At 43.9% G+C, this 19,780-nt stretch overlaps 1 protein-coding gene across 2 annotated transcripts in view; it reads left to right on the forward strand.

Moving 5' to 3' along the window:
* NOL4 (nucleolar protein 4) overlaps nt 1–18,558 on the forward strand; it is a 285,684-nt gene extending 267,126 nt beyond the window's left edge. For both annotated transcript variants that reach the window (XM_006028947.1, XM_025210409.1), the window contains 2 exons: nt 467–647; nt 17,230–18,558. In XM_006028947.1, the coding sequence (XP_006029009.1) occupies nt 467–647; nt 17,230–17,423 (375 nt within the window). In that variant the 3' untranslated portion in view covers nt 17,424–18,558. The remainder of the gene's footprint in view (nt 1–466; nt 648–17,229) is intronic.
* Nucleotides 18,559–19,780: the final 1,222 nt, after the last annotated feature.

Here is a 19,780-nt window from a genome sequence, read left to right on the forward strand (position 1 = left end):
GGAATATATTAATGCATTTTATAGTGGTTGTTATATCGGGAAAAAACAATTCTTTGCATCAGGAGGGTAATTTTTTTAATACCAGAGAGCAGTCACTTGCTCCCAGTTCCTTCCAGTTTTGGGGGGTTTTTTTGGAATCCAGTTTTGAGGAAGATTTCAAGTACCTTAAGATAATGACCACATCTTCTTGTGTGTTTGGATGGTGCTGAACACATTTGGGTGTTCAAGCACAATACAAAGAAATAAATAATAATAGTGCATGTGGGGAATCTGGGTCCCAAGCTATTCTTATTTCTTTTCAGGTGGAAATCTGTCAATTGGAAACATGCATGTTCTTGTTCTGTGTTTATTATCCCATTGTGGAAACCATGCATAGGTTTTTAAATAACATTAAAAAGCCCCTCTGGTTCAAGTTGTAACGCAATAAATAATTTGGTGCCTTACAATGAAATATTGTTTTTTTCAGGATGAGACTGCTCCAGCTGACAAACAATATAAACAAGAGCCAGCCCAGGTCACTTACTCAACATCGGCTGTTTCCAGCACACAGGAGGTGTTGTACATCAATGGAAATGGGACCTACAGTTACCATAGTTACAGAGGGTTAGGAAGTGGGCTGCTAAATCTCAATGATGCTTCTAACAGTGGTGAGTTTTCTTATAGATGTGTATGTTCGCAGGTTTGTACTTCTATCACTCAGTTGGCTGATTCTTAAGGCCCAATTCTGCAAGTACTTTAAAAAAAAAGCTTAATTTAAAGAAAAAAAACACCCAAAAATCTATTAGGTCAGATCAACAGCTTATAGCTATAGCTTTAGTAGGACCTACCCCATGAATACATTGTCTCTTAAGTGAAGCACAAAAGGCGCACATTAGTGTTTTTGTAGTTAATGAGTGAAAATACAGTAGCCTCCTTTCTAAAACGTAGACCTAATTCTCAGCTGTTATAAATCAACTTGGGTTCATTGCCTACAGTAATTTACACCAGTGAGGATCTGGCATGACAGGTGTTAAATTAGTAATCAACATTTCTATTTACCATTGTCTAAAAATAACGCAGATAATTGTGCCACCACAAAGGATAGGGGGGGAAGGGAGTAGTGGTGTCATTTCTTTCACCAAGGTTTCTTTCTCATTACAATAGTAAACAACAGTAGCAAGCAATGAATTGTTTGTTTGGAGTAGCAAAAGCATTGATTTCATATGAATACAGAGCATAGGAAGTGATTTACCCTTTGTGGTAATAAAATTATACTCTTTATCTGTCAGTCCAAAGTGATCACACTGAAAGGCTGGGGATTTCTGCCTGCATTTCTGTTCTACAAGAGGAGGATTTAAAGAATGTCTCAGAGGACAGGGATTAATGGCCTTTTGTCCTGGTTGATCCCTCTCTGGATGAGGAGAGTGGTGCCTCAGGTATAAAAGGAAAGCAGTGTTTTTTAAAGAAATTAATGATGAAGGCCTTTCCTTGATTTTGTGTGCTAATTGGTTTTCTTGAGAATTTTCACAGTGTTATCAATGCTATGGGGACTACTGCTTGTACAGAGTTAGCAGAATGTGATGTTCCTACGACGTGCAGTCATATCCTGTGCTTAGAAATATCCTCTGTCTCTAAAACTGGTAAAAGAGTTGCACGGAATTTTTTAAAGGCTTTAAAAAAAGAGCATTTTAAGCTGTCAAAACTCTTAGGCTTAAAGTTGGTAAATTGCAGTTGTAATTTGTTTCTGCATACACAGAAGACATATTTAAAAACATATGCTGTAAATGACCTCTGATAGAATATTTTCATGGGAGTAAGACGACACCCTGTAGAAAACTGGAATTCTTAAGTATATCTCTCACCTTTTCCATTGCCTTTTTAAATTGTAGGCACAAGGGGATTGATCCATTTCTCACTGAAAGCAGTGGATGCCTTCGCATTAACTTGGACAAGAATAGAATTGGGCTCATAAACAGTTAGCCATGTCTTATTACTCACCCGAGGCCATCAGTACTGTCCTGTTACACCTTACATAATACTAGATTGTGATAAATTGCTACTGTTTTTAACTCTGCTCTTGTCTTCAAGATGTTTATAATAGAACACATTTCCATTATTTCCATTTTTATTGAACTACATCACTTGGCAGAAGTATTCTATTTGACTTCAGTAGGCAAGTTAAAAAATTAGATGAAGTTGTCAACACCCCTGTTACTTTAGCTGTTGGTTGCGACGATAAGCTTCCTTTCCATTATTTTCTTTTTCTCTCTCTCTCTGTGATTTTCAGGCTCTTTACCACAATTAACAATCAAGTTGTGTTTTGCAGCAAACCAAGCACTGGTTGAAACTTTCCCAATACTACACAGCTGAACGTATTCAAGAAAACAAGCATTAGTAAATCCACTAGAGACTGTAGTTTCACTGTGGGATGCTGCTGTTCCACCTCATGTGCAGTCCCAGTGGATGCTCACCTTCTGTGTACTGAATCTTCCCTCCTCACCCCACCCTTCACCATTGTGTATCTTGTACTGAAAGGTGCTTTCCCATTTCCCCTGTTCCCCTGGGTGGCTAGCAAACCATTTCTCAAATCTGGCGTAGACACATACTTAAACAGACCCTGGCAAAAGAGTGCCCACCCCTTCCACTAAAAATAATTAGGCTTTTTTCAATGGATATTACTCCCCTAAGGATATATGCATGTGTACAGCTGGTGAAATAAATCACATAATCCAGACCCATTTCTGAAATCCTCTTATCACAAGAACTCTGGGCACCAGAGTTCAGAAACCTAATGCTACTGTCAACAATCTGGCTAACTATTGACCTGTATCCCATCTGCCAACTTTAGGGAAGGACACTAAGAAGGTTTTGTCAGGGCAACTTTTGCAGATTCTTTATTCTTCAGATTTCTGTGACAGCAATCAGTTGAGTTATTGGCTCGGATATTGGGTAAAAGCTCTATTGGCTGCATTACTCCTTCTGATAGTGGAAGAAGCTAATGATTCCTTTAGACGTTTGAGACAGCTGACCATGAGATTTGCTGACTTGGTCAAAGGCACTAGCAGGAGTGGATCAGATTGCTTTTGAGTGGCGCTGTTGATACTTACCCTCCCCTCTCTCCCCAGCTCAAAGGAACAGTTGTGGGAAGTTTTTGCTCTGCTTGAAGGGCTCCTATTCATTGTGTACTTGAGGCTGCTTGCAGGCATCGTGAGTTCCCTCTATAGAGCCGAAGTTTTGTTTGTTGATGTCTTCACTGAAGGAGTTGTTCGGAGAATCGTTTCCTTCAGAATTTAATAAGCACCATCAAACATTCTTGCCATGTTTGCAAATGTTCTGATAATGTAAAATAAGTCTACACCGTACCCAGGATGTGTGTATAAACAAATACTGTCTGTTGTCTATATCTGCTACAAAATAAGCCTTGTGCAAAAGCTGGATAATTCTTATGGTTTGAATACCTATTTCGGTTATATTCCCAGTAATATAACATCTGCATCAAAACTGACATTTCTTTGACACGTTTTGACTCATGCATTTGTTTGCCCCCTTCCCTGATGAAATTCTTCCCTAGTCTGAACCCATCTTTCAATCTTAGCATCCCCCAGCTCAGCTACTCCCTGTCCCGCTGCCTGTCCCCTTTATACCTTGCTGTTGCAGCATTTGCCTCCTAAGCCGGTGCTTCCATCTGTGGCTAATTATAGAATGGTAATTAGCTGCTTATACAAGTGAATGGGATGAGCCATCATGAAACTGCTCAGCATGAGCCTCAAGGATGGGGAGAATGATGCTCCAGCAGCTGTCAAAAGGGGCACCTTATTTTTCAGAGAGGGAGTGTGGGGCAGAGCAGAAAAGGAATTGAACAGAGCATGCCAGATTTTTCTCTCCTTCTCAGCAAACAATGGCCATTTTTTTTCTCTTTTTTCCCTTTTTTTTTTTGCAAAGTCCACAATAACATGCTTCACTTCTCTCTCTTGCTATGCAGTTGCTGGGCTGGCACAGCCCCTGACAGCCCCTGAGCACAGACAGAAATGCAGGTCCCATGAGTTAGATCGATCCTCCTGACCCAACAGACATCAGCTGCTGGGTTGGGAGGGTGGAGGATCAAGCTCCAATTTGGAGCCAATCCAGAGAGAGGTTATGTTTCTGCAGCCTCTTCCCCCAGCCCCAGCCCCTCTTCTAGCCCCCAGTGCTGTCTCAGGATGGGAGGGGGAGAAGGCAGGGGAGGAAGGTACTGGAGGGTGGGGTGGGTGGATTAGAGTCCCCACCTTGGGAGTGGGGGGCTCCAATCCACCTGCCCCACCCTCCAGCTCCAGCTGAGCAACCCCCTACCCCTTCGCTGCTCCGTTCCCCTGCTCCCATTCTGAAAACAGCACCCAGAGCTGGGCTGAGCAGCCGTGCTCCCAGCACATGCAGACACAAGTTAGTGAAGGCGCTTCACTTGGAAGTACCTTCATCTGGACCCTCATGTAATGAGGGTTCAGATTGTCAGGGGATTGGGCCCTTGTAAAGTGCTCTGCAGCCACTTGAGTTAGATCACAGCTGTAGAGCACTTTCAGGGGCCAGATTGGGCAAACATTGTCACTTCTGTCAGCACCCTCAGTGTGAGTCAGGTTGTCAAGGGGCTACAGAGAGTGGTGGAGAGGCAGGAACCTTTCAAGCAGATTGCCATTGGCTCTTGTAAACTGCTGAAGGGGATCTGACCTTTTAGAAGGTTGAACCCTTTTGGGGCAGAGAGATTTCCTTACTATGCAACTGAATAGAAAAATTCCAGGAGACCAAATCTGGTCATGTAAAGGGGCTTTAAAGTGTAAAGGAGCCAAAATGCAGCTGAGAATCAGCCTGCAATGGGTAGTGCAAGTTGCATCCCAATCACAGAGGGCTTACTTAGCCACAGCTTACTGCACTTTGGCTGTCTGTTGAAACCTGGGCAGTCATCTTAAAAGGACAACAGGCCAACAGTTAGGCTGGTCCTGTGTAGCGAAGGAAGAATCCTGGCTGGAGCTACAAGTCATCTGGGGACTCCAGCTTGTTTCTTTTTTTAAGGCTCTGCCTACTGAATTTGCCCCTCCTGACAGAAGCAGAACTACTTGGGTTGATGAAAATGACGCCACCCACAAAGACGCACAACCCGTTGCTCAAAAGTACAGAATTTGAAGACTGCCATTTGGCCTTAGCTTTGCCAAGCTTGGAACTGCCTTTTCAGAGCCTTCCTTTCCCAGAGGTTCCCAATTGACCCCTGGCTCCTTTTTCTTGACAGAGTACAGAGGTCACTCTTCTTACCAGCACTGATCTTCCTGCTGCTTTTGCAGTCCTTGCTGGAGCAGATTTAGGTCTTCTCCTGCTGCCTCGTCAGCTGGAGGGCCCCTGCACTCCATTTGGTACTTTACGTATGCAGAAATCTCAGTTGCTGCCCTGTATCCCTCCTTCAAAAAACTGAGGTTTCAAAACATCAGAAGTGTCTACTTGTGGCAGCCTGCCCACCACTGCATACCTCTTTGTTGGATGGATTGGCAGTGCAGCTACTCTGTCTCAATTTCTCCAGCTGATGCTGAGCTCATATCCTCCATGGATATGACCTGTAGCCCATTTGCCACAGAGCAGCCAGCCAGCTTGTGAGATAACAGAGTCCTTCAGCCAAGTTCCAATGGACAGACAAATCTTCAGCCCACCTGCAATCAGCTTTCATCCACCTGCCATGACTGACTGTCCCCAGGACCAGTTACCTGTTCCTAGCTTGCCGCCAGAACAGCAGTCCTGGCCCATATGGTTCCTTCATACCAAAGACTTGGCCAGACTGTAGTCCCTAGACACTTCTTGGCTCTAGTGGAGACCCCCACTGCAGCCTGTTGGTTCTCTTGTCCTCAAATGCTGAGCTTCCTCTTCCTTTTAAGTCTACTTTGCAAGCCTAATAGCCAGTCCAATGACTGTGGGACAAGACTAATTAAGTCCATGCCAAGTCCTTTGTTGAGACTGTTGCGGAGGTGTTTCTCCCCATCTGATTGCCTCTGCCTTCTGAGTTCCCAATATTTGAAAAACAAGGGTGTGAAGAATTGACATGCATACCTATGCTACTGCGAGTCAGCCTAGGAATTGCGTGTAAGCACATCAGCTGCATTTGCTGTGTTAAACATCACTGTACTGAAAGATGGAGGGATTCATAGTACTACTTCTTCAGACATGAGTGACTAGTGCCTCCTGAATCTCGGGAGGACACCCACAGAAGCTGCCCCCTGTCAGGCAGGGCAGCAGCCCTACTGACAGTATCAGTGTCAGCCGTCTTGAGGGCACCGGCCCCATTAGGTGGGGCATGTGCACCCCCTACCCCCTACCAGTCTCCTATGTCTCCAGAGCTATTTGTGATATGAGGCCTTGATACTTTCTGGTGGGGGGGATGAACATGACCCCCTCAGCATGACCACAAACATGCAATCAAAGGAAAAAGTTACATGAATCTTTTGGGTGATGATGAGTCTTTTCAGAGCTGCTTTGGATTGATTGTATTAGTAGCAGGACACAGAGTAGGGAGGTTTGCCCTGGAATCTGTTAGCGGTTAGATGGGACATGGGTGTGGCCAATGGGTTTAATGATGACTAAATGAAAGTGTTGTATTTGGTGTCATCATGTGCATACAAGTGATGAGGTTTGAAAATTTAGCAGATGTGGTGTTCTTTTTAATAAGTGAGTTAATATTTGACTGCAATCAGGGGTGTAAGCAGCTCTTACTCATTCCTGTTCAAAGACAGTGTGAAAATATATATATTATGGTCATATTGGAGCATCATGCAAAAAAGGCAAAGTGCTTATCCTCTACCTTAACTGGCTGCATCCTGGTTTTCAGAAACTTGAGTTTTGCTGAGGTTGACATCCTGGGCGTGAACAAGTAGCAACTCTAACTCTGCTTTAACAAAGTGTTTTCATCCCTGAGGTTCCTCGCTTATTTTGAACAGAAGGATTTTTTTTGTAGGAGTTATAGACCATAGACACAATTGTATTTGTTGTGTTCGTTTCTGTGGGAGATAGTGTGATTGGGTAGGGGAAGGCAAAGAGTGCTGCTAAGTGATTCCTAAATTCTCCTGTTTGCCTTGCTATAGTGGAATGGAGATTGTGGTTACACAATGAAAAGCTTGGAGCTGTTAATAGAGCTAGCAAGAGAAATCAAATGTTGACAGTTTTATTATACAGCAGTTATAGTAACTTCAAGTGGGTGAGAAAAAACGAGCGTGTCTTTTTCCTTACCCACTCTCTCCATTATACAGCCATAATTTCACTGGCTTATAACCTTACTGAGCTTTAACTGTTTGACCTGAAATTTTCCTCCAGGCATCTGCCTCGGGATAAATTTTTCTCAAGATGTTTCATAAAAAGGTTAATCCATTCTAAGGAAAAGGGTAGAGGAAGAATATTTGTTTTTTCCCATGTTTCATTGAGAAGTTCCAGCTCCTCCACGATATTACACGCTAGTTTGAAATACGGTGCATCTGAGAGGGGTGGCAGGTGTTGCCCTGGTATCAGGGGTGTGCCTTTTGCTGTCTGCATGAAAATACTTTAACATTTGATCAGCCTATACATCTCCTTGGATTTGGCAGCTAAACTCTCTACAAATTCTGTCTGCACTGGGCACACTCTGACTCCTAACAACTCCCACATGTGTCATTCCTCCAATGTGACTGGGCAAATCAGAGGTATAGCTGGGCAGCCATGATGCATGGGGCAGTGCTGGCTGCTACCCTACCAATTGCAGCAGGTAGGGTCTGATTTTTTGCCCCCTCCCCTACATCCCCCACACACGCCCCCAAAGGTAGCTCCCAGGGCTGTCCCAGTTGCCCCTTCCGCCTTGGTCATACTACTGGGTCATGTTTTACCCAGGGCTGTAGGAGCTGACCAGGACATTCACTGCAGTTTCTTCTGGATGGTTAGGCCTGCCACCCTGCCAGGTACAGAAACTGTGAGCAAGGAAACCTCTCTTACTATGCTCACATTGATACCCCATGGGCATGCAGCCTGGGTTAGAGGGGAAGGAGTAAGGGGCTTGATTCTCATGCTGATGAGGGAGAGAGAAAATGTGCTGGGTTGCAACAATGGATCAAGAGCTTGGGGCAAGTATTACTGGCCTCCTTTTGCAAAGGAGAAACTGAGACTCAGAGAAGTCAACTGACTTGACCAAAACTAAGACACTCCACTTCCTATATGATTTAGTAATATCATCCAAGCTTTCCTTCCCTTCACAAACAATAAAAGGAACAGTTGTCAGATATGCCCGTTCCTTCATAAACTGTTTGGATACCAGTTGGTTTATAAGGTTTTAGTTATGGTGATTCTTGCCGACATACCTAAATCTCCATATTTGGAATCTGGATGAAATACCTCTGATGGTATATATGGGAAGGTACCTTATTTTTTCACCTTTGTCCACACAACAAAGCAGTCCATTCAGATGGATTAACCTACATGCCCATGGTTGCTGAGAGTCATGCTCACTGGAGCTGGAAGTAGCCATTAGGAATTATCTGCAAGCACTGCAGCTATATTTGCATTGTTAGGTGTAGCTATACTAAAAGAAGGAGGGATTCATAGAAGTACTTCTCTGGAGCTGTCAGTGCACTGGGACATATTCCACCCACCAGTAACTTGGCTCCCCTCAAAACATCCAACGTGGTCCACCCTTTCAAAATCCTTTGACTTTTCCTTACTTAATCGATGGCACGAAGAATGGTCAGCACAGGCACCAATTGATCACCACATCATCTCTGACCCTACAGTCAGTCAACCAGGATTTAACTGGCCATGCCATTATTGGGCACTTCTCAACCATTTTCGAATTGGACAAGGTCATTGTGCCTCAAACCTATACCAGTAGGGCCTCCACAATGACAACAAATGCCCTTCCTTGTGGGCAAGTTCAAACTATGTCCCACATTGTTGACTTGTGTCCATTTGCTATGCTACCTGGTGGCCTTCAGGTTCTTCACACTGTGATGACATCACCTTAAGATGGCTGAAACAATATGCTGAAACCACATATGCTAAATAAATAAATCCTGAGCTGTTTGACCAGGGACAGAAGTTACACATAAACCAGTTTAAGTGATCAGAAACTGATTTAAACCTGTAACATAACATAAGTTCAAAGCACATTGACCAGTTTCAAAATGACCAAAACTGATTTAAGATAAACCTGGTTAAATGTAGTGTCAGACTTAACTGATTTAGGTCAAACCAGTTTATGGCATTTCTGTGCAAGATCCCTTCCTGGTACAAGTGAAATCAGCATCCCAGCATGCCTTGCAGCCCTGAGCTGGGCTGGGCTGTCTGCTCAGGCAAAGCAGGGATGGCTCTTGCCCCTCTGCTCCCTAGCCAGAGCAGAGAAGGTTGGTTGACAAGGGGGTGGGGGTGGGAAACCCAGCTGGCACAGCCCAGTCTGCCTGGTGAGGATGGAACTGCCCCTGCCAGACTTCCCTGATGGAGTTGAGGGGGTGTTGGGCATGGGCCAGCAGGCTTAGGGGGAGGGAGGGTGATTAAACTCCCCTGTCTCCCCTCTCTCCCACTGGCACAGGGACCCCAGCCAGGGTCTGCCTGGCTTTCCCCCTTGTGCGGTGGGTGGCATGGCCAGAGTTGGCCCAGGCAGTACCTCAGGCTGCTGCCCAGGCCAGCTCTGGCCATGCCCCCCTGCTGCACCAGTGGAGGAGAAAGCTGAGCAGACCCTGGCTGGGGACCCTGTGCCAGTGGGAGAGAATGGAGACAGGGGAGTTTAATTCCCCCTACCACCCACCCCCCTTCACCTGAGGCACTGCCCTGGCCAGTGTCTGGCCATGCCCTCCCACCTCTGGGACAAACCTGGAAAGGGATGCTTCCCCCTTCCCCTCCAAGCACACCCCGAATGGGGTCTCTGCTGGACAGGGTGGGGGCTTAAACCTCTCCCCAATCATACTCAGCAGCATGCCAGGGCCTGTCCATGCCCCCCTCCCCCAGCTCAGCTTCCTTCCAGCCTTGCATCTGCTGCTGAAGGGAAGGGAGGGCTCACTCTAACACCCCTGGCTTCTAGCCTGAGCCACTGCAGGCATGTGGCTGCATTTCTGGAATCAAAAGTGAATGTCTGTTCACTTGCAATTCAGTTCAATCTATGCAGATTAGACTAACCTGCAAAAATTGAATCCATACCCACTCCAGCTTTTTGAATGTGTGTACTTAGCCTTTCTGACATGAGGTCATGACGCTTTCAGGTGGGGGTGCACGAATCAGACATGTAATCAAAGGAGGGGGTGCATGAATCTTCCACATTACTTTCTGTAGGGGAAGGGACAGATACTGGCAGATCTCAGTTAACACTTCTATCCCCAAGGGAGTGTCATTTGAAAATATGTGATGCCAGATAGCTATAGGCATCTTTCTGTTCTACCATGTCTGTCCTCAGGCTACAAAGCTGTTTTCTACCAGTTAAAGTAGCTGAGGTTTTTTGCTTCCCAGTGAGTAAAAAAGTAGTAGCAGTGAAGAAGAAAAGTATATGGGTGGAGAGAAGGGGAGAGCTAAAACATGTGCATTTCATTAATCCCTTGTATTATTGATCTGAAATGTCCCAGGACTTAGAACAGTAGCTTCACATGCATCTGCCTGTGAGGAGAGGGAAGAGGAAAGAGAAGTATAGTAGATGTAAAATTATAATAATAAATCTTACATACAATAAAAATGTGGCTGATTTGGAAACAAAATCACAGACTTTAATATTTGTTTTTGATTTAATTTCATTGGAGTAGAATACAGAACAATCTGAATATATGTTAACCACTTGTAGAGGCACTCAAAGAGGAAAAGTATTTCAATAAAAATTACACAGTAAAAATGCTACACACAATAGATTTCAAGGTATGGGCATTCACCCTATTCATGAGGAACATGTCTTTTGTTATAACTAAGTGCCATTGCTTTTTGCATCTTGATTGACAAAAAATGTTGGTTAATTGTCGGGGGGTGGGGAGATGGGGGAATAATTTTACATCTTAACACAGATGCTTAAACATACTTCAGTCTTTTTTTTAATGATCTACTGCTGTTATAAATTAATGTCTACAATAGTAATGACCAATTTGAGGGTCACTGATACATTTATTAGAGCATTATTTGCTTCTAGCAGGCTATTAACTATCAAATTGGTTGTTACCACTGGTAGTAAACAATTCTGAAGGGATTTTTGCTGAAATAGTTCACATATGGCTTTGCCATTCATGAGCTATCAGTGTTTTAGCACCATTGGTGAAATAAACTGCCATATCACACATCTTACCCACATTCTGGACTATTAAATAATTTACACAGCTAGCAAGGAGTGTATGAGGCAATAACTAGTTCACTTCAAATCTTGCAATTTACAGCAAAGCCATTTATCCAACACTGTATTTAGTGTCTGATAATTGATTGTCTCGTCTGATAAATTATTGTCTCTAGCCTTGAAGAGCGGACTCCTCCAGTTTGTATATTTTGAATGATTTTGGTTAAAGCTAGAACCATTTTAACTTTACAAAGGAAGTGAGGTTTATGTAATGGAACTGACGCGCAAAATTCAGAGTATTTGTTAGTTAAAATGTTAGTCAATTGGTCTCTCTGGTGGACAGAGAAATGATACCCAGAGGGTTTCATAAATAATATAAGATGGAATATCTGTACTAGCACTTTCAGCTGCTTAAGAATTTGTGCTGTAGTAAGTGTTCAATAGAGAACAGAACTAACTAGATAGAAAAAAAATCTGCAGTGAAGGGAATATGATACTTTCTTCTTTATTTCATGAAGAAACAAGTGTGACCAATGAAGCAACATATGAGTCGTTACGTTCATAAAATAGGCATGCCTAACATTTAGAAACACACAAGAAGGCTGCTGTGTATCAAACCACACCATTGGGGTGGAGGAGTACCAATAATGGGCAGGGTTTTTTAGCCCAAACAGAAGAAACTCCACCACCAAAACATGTTTGGAAATCTGCCCCTCGTGAAATCCATTCCCAGCTCCTATCACAGGAGCTATTCCAGCTCATTGCCGGTGCTGCCAGTCTTGTTTGTTCCTGTCACTGTCTCACACAAATGGCACTGTGTCTCCCTCCATGCTGCTCCTCACATGAGACATCCTCCCTGGTTTGATTTATTAGGCCACAACTCTCCCATTCAGCTTTTTGACTGAATAGATATAAGAAACAAGTTCCATAACTAGCGGCTAAGTTGACAGCTGATAGAGCCAGCTGGCACTTCACTGAGCTACAGTCCCCCAAAATGCAATACCTACAAATGCATACTTGATGCCATCTCTTTCCTCTTATCCTTCCTCAGTGAGTTATCTCAGTACAAACTTTTTAGGGTAGGGATCATGCATGTGCTTGCACAGTCCTCTGCACAGTGCAGTCCCTCTCCTGGTTGCAGGTTTCAGTGATATTAAATCATTATGGGGATGGACCCAGAAAAGAACTGCCATTTTAAGCATCTAAGTCCAAAATTTATCTCCTAAAAGCCTGAAGTCCCTAGGCAGATGTGCCTTTGCCAGTGCAGCCCCGTACATGCCTAAATGTCTGCTGCTGGGTGTGTTCAGAACTGCTTACATTTTGACACTGCCAAATAGCTAAGCACCTCTCTCATGTCTGAACCTGATAGGAATTCACAGATGGGGCTTCTCCCTCTGTTGCATGCAGGGCTCAGTCTGGCAGGCATGTTTACACTTACATAAAACAACCCACAGGAAGAACTGGTGGTGGTGGTGCTGGTTGCAGCTTCTTTCACTTGTGCTCAGTAGTTAGAACATTCACATGTGAGAAGGTTCAAGTCCTTCCTTTTCCTAGGGACTTGAACCTGTATCATTCACTGTGGTAAGGAGGAGATCCTGATCTTTCTTTCTTTTTTCCCTAACCAATAACCATCTAACATAAAATGCATAAACACTTTTAGGAACGGGGAGCTGAAGCCAAGTAGTTTCCCCCTCCTCTCAAGGAATGCCCTTCTTTAAAAGGTTACAGGGCCAGGCCTCTCTGAGGATCATCACCTTGCTGTGGAGAGGCTTGCGTGTTCCAGTGACCCTGAGAATGATGCTATCTGAGCTCATGCGCCTGGTAGGGCCACCCGTGGCAGTAAGGTTGAGGGGGAGGTTCCAGACAAAGACTGATCCAAGAAGTCCTCAATGGCAGAGCAGGCGGAGGAAGGCTGTGGTCCCAACAGCTATGAAGTCAGAAGAAAGCTGCAATGGAAAAGTGGCCCCAGTCATCGTGGTTTGCCATGCCACTGAACCCAGCCACCAACCACCAGGACTGCATTGACCTGACTGCGCACCAGAGTCCCCACGCTAAACATGCCACAGGCAGGCTTCCATTAGGTCAAAAAAAGCCCTGTGGCGATGGAGGATTGGCAATGGGGGCAGGGCTGTGATACCTGGAGGCCCCCAGCCAAGAATCTGCACACAGGTGACAGATGCGCGATGGTCATCGGGCACCTGTGTTGGGACAGGGGTGCTCTTCAGCAGCTGCATCTGTGGCTGAGCAGCCCTTTTTAGGATACCCTCTGCTCACCCTGATGGGGAGGGGGCTAGAAAAGGTGCCCCAAAAATAGGCTGTCCTATCTCTCCTGGCTGGGAAACCACACCCAGCAGGAGAAAGAGACCAACCTGGGGCTGCAAATTCCACTCCCCTGCTCAACAACATGCCCCCATTGCAGAAGAATGTGTGTATCCAGAATCAGGCTTCTCAGTCACCTGAGGACCCATCAAGTCTGACGGACATCAGCCTCGACTTTGAGGGACTGCTGACAACATAGGCAGGGTCTCTCTTGCTTGCTATCCTGATGTTCTCCTCCCTGCCTGGCACCTATATGCTCCAGGTCACCCTTTGGAGGCAGCTCACTCTTCCATGCCTGCAGAGGGATTCTGAGTGCCTAAACCTGTCAATTTGGGTCACCCTCCTGGAGCCAAGTGCCTTAACTGTGGGCACTGTGATGTCTAAGTGACACTAGCTGCAAGAATAATTTGGATCTGACTCCATGTGCCTCAGTGACCCCATTGATACAGTGAATGAGACAAGGGCTCAACCTTGCCTTTAAGAAGAGATAATTAAAACATCAATGAAGACATGATTTACTCATTTACAACATTTAAAATAAAGGAAAAAGAGCAGAGAGGAGGATGTCATGTTTGTGCCTTTAAGGCCCTTCCAGATTGCATGCAACACTTTTCAGGATGTACCTGGACCATCAGCCCTCCCAAAATCTGCTCGCTGCATGACAGATTCTAAACTTGCAGCACATCCCACTGTTTTAAACAACACCTCTTCTTCTTTGACCAAGGGCTGTGTCTATACTGGATGAGTCCTAATTAATCAAAAAGATTCCAGAAGAGTAGCACACTGTCAGGGTGTGAGCTTTCACATCTTTTGTATGCTAGCATTCCGTTTACCATACATATTGGTTTATCAGAGGAAGGCAAATTCTGATTGAGTCTTGATGATTCCTTGTATATGCAGAATGCAATTTATTTTAATTAGTGTATGACTTGCATCTGCATAGACTTTTCCTTCCAATTTCCTGAAGAAGTATAGAAAAATGTGTTCAGCAGAGTTGAACAACACTCCCTGTGGGAGTTAATCAGCCCATTTACAGATCCTGAGTCAGAACCTCAGCTCATGTAAATCAATGTGTGGCTCCATTGACTGGAAAGAAGCTAGACTGATTTACACCAGGTGGGCATCTGGCCTCCTGTTCAGAGGGATGCTTTAGTGCATGGGTTGAATTAGAATAAGTAAAAGCTAAGGAGAACATCACAGCAGTTTTGTACTTTGGAGTGAAATAAATTGAATATCCTATTTGGCTATTTTAAAATCTGGATTACTGAGGAGAAAAGTCCTTCATTCTTCTCTTGGAAAAAGATTTGTTCTGCCATATATATTGTGTGTTTTTGGCTATGACATAAATGAGAGTCAAGGAAAGAACATAAAAATTAAAGTAGGTTTATCTGGAGCACAGTGCCCTCAATATGTCAACAGTCACTTTTTCAGCACTGGCTCAATAAATATAGAAGTCTTTAATGGCTTCTTACAGCCATTCAGTTGAGCTGACTCTGATTTGTGCACTGTTCTTCAGTGGACTGTGCTTCTTTCTTAGTATTCTCCTTTTGAGCTTCATCATGATGTAGTCCTTGCACTGTAATGTAACCCAGGTACACCCAAGGGTGTGCCCTATTCTCAATTGAATGAGATGAGTAGGCAGGAGGGGGGTGCTGTGAGAGAGATGTCAGAATTTCAAGCAGATCCCTCTTTCGTCTATAGATTTAGCCCAAGCCCAAAGTTCTTAACTATATACAATTTATTGAGTTATAATATACATAAATATAAAACTAAATATTATAAACATATATTTACACAGTGAACATTAACCAATAACCAAGGTCAAACCCTAAATAACACTATTTACAACATCACAATACAACATTTCAATTACAAAATATAAGGTGCAAACATGAACAATCTTAATAAAACCTATTCCTTAATATAGTCCCTGACCCATGGCAAGAGATAGTCCTCCTTCCAATGGGGTCCCTTGGGGGCGTCCAGGAAGCACCAGGGACCTCTCCCCTTAGGGTCTTGACTAGGTGGGGGGGCTGCTCACCCAGCCCCTTCTCTGGGTTTGCCTGACCCAAATATCTATCCCTGTGGGACCCAAGGGCCCAATGACTTGTGCTCCCTCAGGTGACAGTGGTCAGGGCGCAGCTCAATGGCGTCTCCTATGCTGAAGCACCTCTCCAGGCCTCTCCTGCACCGCTGGGCTCCTCCCCACCCTGTGCCCTGCTATGGACACCAAGGGCTCAGCTCCTCTCAGCTACTGCACCACTGCTGCTGGCTCCTGGGTGCTGGGCCTCACGCTGCAGCACTACCATTTCCCTGTGCCCTGGCTCGGCACTGCAGAATCTCTTAGCACAGGCCGGGCCCTTCAGGCTCCGGCTGGCTGTCCTCACACCAGGTGGCTAGCCCAAGCAGCCTCCACTGCTCCCTGGCTCCCAAGGGGCCGGCGCCCCACTGCACTTTGGGACCTGGCCGCTTGCTGGGAAATGAGGCCTGAGCCGCCTCACTGCAGCCCCAAGGTCTTTGCCCTGTGTGCTGCCCCATGCACTGTGTGGCCCACTGGCCCTGCTGGGGTTGTAGGCTCAAGCCACCACTTGCAGCTCTCAAAGCCTTAGCTCCGTGCACCGAACCGCACACCATGAGGGGCTCGAGCAGTCTCACACCGCTCCTAGGGCTGGGACTCCGCAAACCATCCCTGTGTGCCGTCAATAGCCCGAGCGGTCTCGCACTGCTCCCAAGGCTGCTCCTCCAGTGGCAGCTTCAGGAGCTGTGGGCCTATTGCCCACTGGGGGAGAGCTCCCCAGCTTTTCTTGGCTCTGCTCTTCTCAAGTCCCTCGCTGCATCTGCCCCTCGTGCTGGGCATGCAGCTCCTTTTATACGCTCCAGGGCTCCACCCCTGAAGTCTTCTGGACCTGACAGTTTACAGTCTTCAATCAGGTCTGGGGGGAGCTGTTCTCCACCCCCTCCAGCAAAGGGGTGTGGCTTTATTTCTCCTGCTGCCTCCTGATTGGTGGATGGGCTCCACCAATCAAAACAGCAGGATCTCAAGCCTGGTACTCAACCCAAGCTCTGAAAAATGAGCTTGCTACAGTAACATAGTGACAGTGAGGTAGATTCACAGGCCTAATTCTCTTAATATCTACCCTATGCATTCAAGAGAAGCTCTATTAAAGTCCATGTAGTTACACCACTATAAACTTCCTTAAATAGGAGGGATAGGCCCTCTGTATGCTTTATATGTTCATGCTGTCGATTCCAAAGCTGGAAGTAAAAGTTGTCTTAATGGTACAGGCTGCGGGTGATTGGTTCTTCTTCACAACTCTATATGTAGCTCCAAGTCTCCTACGGGAGAGGTGGTTCTTGGTGATTTACGCTGCCGGAGGAGCACATGAAGCAGACTTTCCAATAGCGCTAGTCTGCAAACCTCCCTGGATTACACAAGCAGAGCAGAAAGAGAGAATGAAGCTTGTTTCATATAAAAATGGTTTCATTTCCTACCTGGGAAATCAAAAAGTGAAAAATAGGTGCCGATCTACAGTGCTTCTCACCATTTACTAATCTTCAGCTGTGAGCTATAGCTGAAGCTCTTGAACTCCATTTACAAATATTTCTTAGTAAAAATTATCTGGCAGCAGAACCTTATGCTTCCACTTTATTTCATTTTGTATTACCAGGTCCAACAGATCTCAGTATGAAGAGGCAGTTGGCAACCAGCTCTGGATCCTCCAGTAGTACAAGCTCGAGACCCCAGCTGAGTCCAACTGAAATAAATGCAGTGCGGCAACTTGTGGCAGGGTATCGAGAATCAGCAGCATTTTTATTGCGTTCTGCAGATGAACTGGAAAACCTTATTTTGCAGCAGAACTGAGTCATGTGACATTCACACTGGTCTGGTCTTAGCTTGGAGTTTCCACTAATGACATTTTGATTTCCCAGAGCAGACACTTCACTTACTGCACAGTCTTTTAGGAGAGTTAATTACCATAATGCCACACTGTTCTTGATCCATAAAGTGATGTGTTAAGGTTCTTCAAGTGAACTTCGACCTCTGATATTTATGAGGTACTTTAATGTGTCCAGCATACTGCTTTTTGTTTTAGTGTGTCAGCATAAATATTGAAAAAGTGGCTATAGATTGTTAACTCATTCTAACAAGTGGAGGAAACAGAAGATGCTGTGATGGCAAATATTGGTTCAAGATCCACGTGCAATATTAGTGGAATGTGCTACTGACTCATTGGACTTAAAGCTGCAGTATATGGCAAAACATTGCCAAATGTCCTGTTACTATAGGACAGAATCGCAATTAAAAGGATCTTGTATTTTAAAAAAAATGTAATTTTTATAAAAAACAAAACAAAAACTTTTGTTTTCATTCAGAATTTTTCATTTTTACTTTGGTAAACTTTTTCACTGGTCCTACAAATGTTTTGAGGAGCTATTGTAAGTCCCCCTTTTCCTCTCTGGAACCCCTGACTGTGCCCTTGTCTCCACCTTCATATTCTTTCTACAAGAAGTAACTCAATGCTGGATAACCCTTCCCCTGTGTACTGTAAATTCTCATCTTTGGAATGCCTTCCAAAAGAAGCATGCATTTCATGCATTCATACCATTCTCAACTCCATCCTGTAATATATTGCAGCTTTATTAGGAAATTAATAAAGGGTTAAGGGTTTTTTTTAAAGACATATCACTGAAAAAAAAATGATTTCTTACAGCTAGCTCATTTAACTCCACAATTGCTGCTGCTGTCTTGTATAAGTCCCTCTAGTAGTGATTGGATGCAGATGATTGAATGTGAAGAGGTTGCAAGTGACAATCTGAAAATTTGCACTCCTGTGTGTATTTATTTTTTTCCTTATTTAAAGAAAATACATACAGAAAAAGGCCATTAACAATTCTGTTATGATTTGTATAATTCCCACGCCTAACTACGGTAAAAACTGTAAATGGATGCAGCTGCAACTTTAATTAAACTCTTTCCCCCTTCTCCACTCCCCCATCCCCCCTCTATTTCTTGTTTTATAATGTTGATTACACATTAATGGTGTTTTCTTTGTGCACTAAGGCAAGCTTATTTTTAAGTATATAGAGAAAAGTACTTTAGTTCTTGCTTACTGTACTGTCTGTTCTGTTGTTTAGCTTTTGTTGAATAACAAGTTCCTTGTGCATTCCTAAATTTGCCTTATTTCATGTAATTCAGTTTTTGACAATGAGTTTAAGGCATCGGTGATATTTTATATCTACTTGTTACATATAGTTTTCCAAGTAATGACTGTGATTGTGACTGAGTAATGTGCACTTTTTCTTGTAACTGTGGACATTGCTATGCTTTTTTTTCTCTAGTGTTTCTAGAATTACTGTTGCTTACAGTTATGTAAAAGAAAAAGAACTTTTGTGATACTGTTGGTGAATATTAATGTGAAAAAGCCTATGAAATATGAGTATTTTGCAGGTACATAGATACACAAACATCTCTACGCTGTGGACTATTGTTCACAAATTTAAATGAAAATTCAAAAACTGAGGGCTGGAATCATTTCCTCTGTTTTGTTTGGGTAAATAAACAGATTTCTGTGTTTAAATACATGATTGTGAAACGTTCTAACGTTTAAACTGCTTAATGAGTTATGAACAGTTTTCTTTAAACAGGAAAAATGGACTTCCACTGTAGTTCATACAGGTACTGCAGTCATTTCTCAAAATTATTAAGCAAATCCAGGAGGGTGCCATAGCTTTGTTTTAATGAAGAATTTCTTCAATAAGGGTAGAAACAGGTGGTGCATAAATCATGACACTAACATTTACAATTTAAACTTGGCTTTAGGCAACAACATTAACTGGTAAAATGTATTCTTAAAATGCATTGAATGTATCTTAATGGTACTTGTATATCAGTATGTGAACATTGTAACCAATTCTTGTTAGTTGCTGCCCATCATTTAATAGATGTATTTTCCCGTAGTGTGAATAACCATATTCTCACTACTGTCTACAAGAGAGTTCTGTAGCTCACTCCCTAATAGAGATCATGTGCTAGTCTTTCCCTCTAGTGTCAGTCAGGCATTGAAGGATCAGTGAAAAGCTAGAGGCTTGATGCCAAGCCCCTTCCATTTTTAGGCAGTGTCTTCAGGCTCTTTTGTCTCTTTCTGCCCCTAAATTAGGCTGGTAGCAGATGCTTCTAGCTAAGGTATCATCTCTAGTCCTTGGTTACAAAAGCCATGG

Source organism: Alligator sinensis, unplaced genomic scaffold (assembly GCF_000455745.1).
Source record: "Alligator sinensis unplaced genomic scaffold, ASM45574v1 scaffold88_1, whole genome shotgun sequence".
Taxonomy (NCBI): domain Eukaryota; kingdom Metazoa; phylum Chordata; order Crocodylia; family Alligatoridae; genus Alligator; species Alligator sinensis.